The 7,080-nt window shown below is 34.4% G+C and overlaps 1 protein-coding gene across 1 annotated transcript; it reads left to right on the top strand.

The window, feature by feature from the left end:
• Positions 1–2,637: 2,637 nt before the first annotated feature.
• On the top strand, positions 2,638–4,019 carry LOC118492207. The gene is made up of 3 exons (XM_035990064.1): positions 2,638–2,790; positions 3,357–3,623; positions 3,708–4,019. Exons 1-3 carry the CDS (start codon positions 2,659–2,661, stop codon positions 4,017–4,019), a joined length of 711 nt encoding a protein of 236 aa, XP_035845957.1. The 5' UTR covers positions 2,638–2,658.
• Positions 4,020–7,080: the final 3,061 nt, after the last annotated feature.

Below are 7,080 nucleotides of genomic sequence, written 5' to 3'. Positions count from 1 at the left end.
GATAAACATCTACTAGGGTTTAACCCCCTTAAGTTTTAGGGGCCCTGATCCTGATTCCGATTGTTTCGAAAATTTTAGGGTTAGTGCAGAATTACTTGGGTGTTTCAATTAGGGTTTCCTTATTGACTAATTATCATTCTAATTATTGATTTTAATAATAGTTGTTACATGTGGCACCGACAAAACTGGCACAATCTATAGTCACAAGTGATGAAGACTATAATTTCAATTTCCGACTAGACTTCCTAATGTTATTCTTAACCGTCATGGTTGAGTGTAATAGAAATGGGCGAATGAAAGAGTAGATTTTGAAAAGTTTTACTGGACATACAGATTTCAGTAAAATTAATTGGTGTGCCTATGTCATTCAGCAAATTAAATCTTGTAAAGATGGATGGAAGAGGTGTGATCCTGATTCTCCATTTTCCGGGCCACTCACGCTTTTGGCTGTAAGTGTTTTCTGTAAGAAAACTTACTAAAAATATAGCTATACAACATTTGTTTAGTTATCTTACCACTTTCAATTGTTTTTTTTTTCATTACACAGCTGCTGTACGTCGACCGAGTTAAATGCACCGAACTTGAAGTGGACCGGTCAATCAACCCAATCGTATTCTGGAATAAAAACGAATTGAAAAAGAGAGAAAGATTGGAGATAAAAACAGGTGGTTTTGGAAGAGGCAAGTTGCATGAAGTTGCTGTGGTTAAACGGGATTCAAGAAAAACTGAGTTACGAGTTAATGATGAAGTTCTTAATGTAAGATTACTAATCATAACCAGTTTCAGAATAATTATCTTCTTTCAACATCACTTACAAAAATGTTTTTTAAAACTTTCCTTGTAGAATGAGATTGAATCTATTAAAAAACATTTGGATGTCATGGAAACCAAAAAGATAACGGTACAAAAAAAAATGGAGGTTTTGTTTAATGCTCATCCACACAATGTGCAAGTTCAGAAATTGATACAATGGTATGAGAAAATTGTTCACTCCAGGAAAACAAGGGTATTACTGGTGCCTGATACCCCACAGAAAAAAATTGCCGGGGTCCTCATGTCTCTCAAAAAGACAGTGCAAAACCCCGAAAATGATTACACAGAAGGTAATATGAATGACGGATAAATCACTACTTTAAATATGTATTAACTTTTACTACAAACGGTAACTAATTAGTTTTTTTTTTGGGCCAAATGCAGAAGATCAAGATAATGCCGCAACTGCAGCTGAAGTGGCAAACATTGATGGTATGAACTTTTTTAGATACCTACTTAGATTCAATCAATTTAATCTTACAAACATAACACAACCATTAAAAAGCCCTACATAATGTTACATTTTTCTGCAAATAAAAAAAAAGTAGCATGATTTAATTAAAAATAACGTAAAAAGTAATCAGCCAAAAGTAAAGTTAACCACCTTATGTATCTCCTAAAATGCAAACTAAACGTAAAATATATGTAGATGGGGGTGAGGGTGACAAAACACAAGAGAAGATACCAGATTCGCCAGCTAGTACACAAAAAAATGGCACATGTGCATTGACACGCGACAAAGAAAGTCAGGCAAAAGATCAAGAGAAGAAAGCTACACCGACAAGTAAGTTCTACATGTTTTTTTGTTTCATTCAACCATTATATAAAACTCACGTATAACCTGTTACATGTGTACAAAAATTAAGAAAAACCGATAATACAGAAAAAACTAACACATACATGTATGTGTACATGTAAATGAATAGAATTGGACAGCAGCAACGAAACACAAAACATGCAAGAATTGCTTGATGGCCCTACCTTTGACCTACTCACACAAGAAACCGACCTAGGTAAGTCATGATTCCAAAAATAAAAAAATAAAAAAACCGTAACATGTGTTATTTCTGTACACAACAGATAATCAGAGTTATAAAAACCAAAAAAAAAATGTGCAGGTGCTGATGTCGATGAAACAAGTGATGCCATGAATCAAGAAGATAAAAAATCAAAAGAAGAAGAGACCAAGAATAAAATCAATGGTAAGTTCTACATGTTTTTTACTTCATTCCAAAATTATAATAAACTTATGATTTTTTTATTAATACTAACAAACAAAAAAAAAATAAGCAGGCAAGGGAGCGGCTGAAAATGATATCAGAAGTAACGCTTGGGTAAAGGAACTTGAATCAAAACGAATAAAACCAATTGGTAGGTTCAACCGGTCATGTGATGACCATGATGACGAAATGGAAACTGAAATTACATCGGAAGAACAGCATATATAGGATTTTCTGTTCGATATCAAATACTCAATGTAAGATTCCGTTTAAATTATAAAATACTAGTTGTTACATTAAGCAAGGCTTTGCTCCAGATAGATTAGGGAATGTTTTGGTCCAAATAGAATGTTTTTTTTCGACTACACTATTTTCTTTTAAATGTATAACAGCATACGTTTTTTCATAAACAACATACAGGCCACGGAAAATGGTCATCTCTTTGTCTAGCGGGGTAACAAGAAAATTTGGTGAATCTGCTGAATAAGTTCAGTTATATAAAATATAAGTAAAACATAGTATTCGTGGATTTTTTATATCCAGAATAATTTATAAATTTAACATTGTCTTGCGTAGAGATATTATATTCAAGAGTATTTACGGCACCGAAATCACAAAGACGCTGATGCGCACATTGAGGGAGGAAGTGAAGGTGTTCTCTGATGTGGTTGATGCTTGGGTAGATTTAATGAATTATGAAGAAGTAGAAAGAAACGATGGCTCCTTGACGCGTATTTATTTTAGAACAACTGTGATAGTGAGTATTCATCTTATATTGTTTGATCTTTGTCTATGATTTTGAATTTATTAAGGGTATGTTTGGCATGAAGCTTTTAGAAGCTTTTAGGAGCTTCTAGCTTTAAGCTTTTAAGAAAAAGCTCCTACTCAATAAAAAGTCTTGTTTGGTTGAAGGAGCTTTAAGCTTTTAGGTTAGGAGCTTGAAGCTTTTGGTTGAACGCTACTACTAGTAGCGTTTAGAAGGAGCTACAAGCTTTTAGGGAAAAATGACTATTTTAACCTCTAAAAATAAGGAACTTTTTATGCACAAACTTTCTAAATTTTTAGTTATGTCCATTTTGGTAATTTTATACATTTTATTAAAAGCTCCAGCAACTCTACCAAACACCAAATATATCTAAAAAGCTACAGCTACTAGCTACCAGCTACAGCTACCAGCTTCCAGCCACCAGCTACTTTTGCCAAACATACCCTAAGTCTTTTGGCTCTTCAACCAGCTTGCCTATTTAAAAGACTTTTTTTTATTATTGGAATTTGGGTCTTGCACCAGCTTATTGACACATCTTGTTTGAAAAAAAAATACAGGACAGCTGGTTATTGACAGATTCTGCTTGTGATGATGATGAACGTATGAAAACGTTCAGCGTAAGGATGACGGATGCCGGCGCATATGAGTTCATTGGGTTGAAAATGGTTTTCTTTCCAATCCTTGAGAATGATCAATATTACTTGATTGTCTTCGATCTGAAAAACGACGCAATAACCGTCATAGACCACAGGCCTGATCGCACACCCTTAGTTGGCATTAGGGATCATCAAGACTACTACATTAAAGACACACCATACAAAGTGGTTAGTCATTCTCTTTTCTTGTAAACTTTATGATGAAAAACAAATAACTCATACCAAAACTGATTACTATATTGTTTTTACCAGAAGCATATGATGGACACTTATTTGGAGCGTTCCGAACATCCGGCAAAAGATGAAATCGCAGCAGCCAAGATTGAGAGGTGTAATATCAAATGGGCGACCCCTGCGCATCCAATGGATAGTGCGGTATTCCTTATGCAGCACATGCAGAAATTTAACGGCATCAATGAACCTTTTGAATGTGGTTTTAGCAGCCACTGGAAGAAAAAGCAAAAACAAATTCTTGCCCTCCGAAAAAAATTCGCTACACGCATGCTACTCTCTGATGTGAATTTGATGAACGCAAAGGTTCGCGAGGCTGCATTATCAGTGTAAGCTTCTGCTAGTATTATGTTTTTGGTGGAGATCTTAAACAATATAACTCGTACTTTGCCAGTTGCCTATGTATGTATTTCACTATTAGTCTATGTCGTTGTTTTGGAACAAATGTCTTTATATGTATGTTTAATGTTAACTTTTGGCGAACCATAAGCACACTAATGGAAAGTTTGACTAAGATAATTTCATTTGAATAGCATACAAATAAGATGTAGTAAAAAAGGTGTAAAATGCAATATTTTCATTTGATAACTTTTTTAATCACTTTGACAAATCTAAATAGAATATTATGTCTAATATGTCTGTTATTTGTGGTAATAATTATCATTACAAGCTAATTTGTTACAAGCTAATTTGTTACAAAAACAAGCTAATTTGTTAAACAGTCGTAATTATCATTACAAGCTAATTTGTTACAAAAAAAAACAATAGAAAAAATATCTGTTTCGTTACAAAAACCAGTACAAAATAAAAAATGTAACAGCATATAGGGCAGACACAGCATATATTACTCCTAGTTAAAATATTTTTTTGGGCATTTTTATAAAGAAAAAAAAGTAGAGTCTTACAAATTAATGCTGCCAACTTGGAAGTGTCTAATCTATTCTGCACCAAAAATACACACAAACCAACACCATATCCAAGAAAATATATCATAGTACCGATTAAAATTATAATAATATATATAAACAAAAAGAAGTACAATGTGATATAAATCACCCAGTATAGGGAATCTAAATTGGACAAAAAGCAAGTATAAAGTACAATGTCAATGATGTTTACACGAACCAAAGCAAAAAGCATAAAATAATGAAAAAGAAAAAATGTCAACTTCTATCTCTATCTTATGCACATGCATCAATAGCTCTCTTATGATTTGATATCTATAGTACAAGCATTTAATGAATCCCAATAGTCTCTTTGTGGTGTAATAACAATAAAATAAAATATATACACACCTATAACGTTGGGTGAACAAAAGGAGGGAAGAATCAAAAGTACAAAATTTTAAAGAAAGTTGTTACATCAAATGTAAAAGCTACTGGTTGAAAGGCTGAAATAATTATATGTATGGGTAGCCTTATATGTTTCAGCCTAAGGCCATAACCCTTATATCTATAATATAATTATGTTACAGGCCCTTATGTTACATTTCCCAATTAATTGCTTTAACACAAAAACAAACAGCAAAAAAATACTTAACTTCTATGTTGGTTAGGGTATTACATTTAAGGCAACATTTAATGTTGATTTAAACTGATGTAAACAATCTAATTAATTTATCCACCTAACATCATTTGTTTCTGTATAAATTAGGGTGAAATGTAAACATTTGTTTCATCACTTAGTTCCCCATAAAAGAAGTGAAAAAAAAAACAACCTTATTATGTCTAGTCCAGCATCACCATGTGACTCAAAACGGGTTACCAAACGATTGCGGAGAACTCTTTCATCTGAACTCCAAGCTCCAAAATCGGATGGCAACCTAGAGTGTTCTCAAATCACAAACACCTCTTCTCTTCCGACAACGCCGCAAACTGTTGAAGAAAATCTTGCTATCGATGCTAAGCTTATAAGTGACCTCCTTACTAACACTAAACCTGAAGCAACAACACAGAAAAAAAATCACTCACCTGGAAGCTCTGAAGAAATAGGTTCAGGATCTGGTGAAACTCTACTCTCACCCAAAGCATCTTCATCTTCATTAAATGCAAAATGAAGTGAAAGATTATGTGGGACAACATTTAAGGGTGAACCAGGATCATCATTGAGGTTGCGTATCCCCGTACCACCGGCAACAGTTCGATGTTGTTGGCTGTTCGAATCAGCCATGTTAAATGCAAATACTCTTCAATGGTGAGTAAGGATTCTTTCTTTCACTCTTCTCTCTGGTCCGAACAAATGAAGTGAAAAAGCTGATGAGGGGTATGTATTAATGAGAGAAAAGGAAGGTAGTGAGAGGAAGATGTGAGAGAAGAAGGAAGGTTGTGAAAAGTCTAACAACTACAACATGCATTAATTAAAAAGATGACAAGAAGAAAGAAGGTATGAGAAAGTCTGCGTGTGCAGACACATCACCAACCCATCACATAATGTCAAAAATGTAAGGTAGAAAAAGACGATCATGCCCTTACTCCTTTCAATATAAATTTAAACGTGGATCAATCCTAGCCACATGTTAGAGTTTTCAGGGTTTAGTCAACTGGATTGAGTTTTCTCATTATAATTAGCCTATATATATATATATATATGGGGGATGAACATATATACATATATATGTTCATCCCCCACCCCCTAGGTCCATCCCCTCCAAACCGAGCCTACGTGGCGCTGACGTGGCGGCCCATCCCCTTGGGGATGAGACTCTCCATACCCACTAGTCAAAGGTGAAGGAGGAATTAAGGTGTTAAAAGATTTGTTGTAAAAAAGAAAGAGACAAGTACAATTAATTGGTCACTATATTTATGATAAGTGCACTTAATTGGTCATTATGCAAAAAAGGGGTGAACAATAACAGAACTGTATCAATCCGCTTTTTTTGGAAAGTCAAAGTCAAAGGAAGAAAATATTGCTAATTGCGATCTGTCACTCCTTGCTTAACTATTGATTGTACGTTAATGACTTGTAATCGAATTTTTTTATTTAATCACTTTAGTTGTATTATGTGGAGTATCTATTAATAATCGAGGTTTAATCACATGTTTAATCGCTAATCGACTTATCGCTAATCGCATCCCTAACGCATTCGCAACTCGAATTATGTGTTCTGGATATTGTTTTACGTGTGTGTGCCATTATGTGTTACTTGTGCATGTCATGTTTATGTTGAGGTGTTAATCGCAATCGCAATCGCAATTCTATTGCGTCGTAATCAAATCGCAACGCTAAACGCAAGTAATTATAGTGATTGTATGTTAGATATAGTAGTTAGGTTATTTGTGTAACTAAGGAGTAATACTATCGCATCGCTCACTCGAATCGCATCGCAACGCTCAACACGCGAATCGAAACAACAAAAGTCAAACACGCCGGACACCTGGATCGAATGGCCAACCGA

The sequence above is a fragment of the Helianthus annuus genome, chromosome 5 (assembly GCF_002127325.2).
Source record: "Helianthus annuus cultivar XRQ/B chromosome 5, HanXRQr2.0-SUNRISE, whole genome shotgun sequence".
Taxonomy (NCBI): Eukaryota; Viridiplantae; Streptophyta; class Magnoliopsida; order Asterales; family Asteraceae; genus Helianthus; species Helianthus annuus.
The sequence above is the reverse complement of the archived record's forward strand: the minus strand, read 5'-3'. Positions and strand labels throughout refer to the sequence as shown.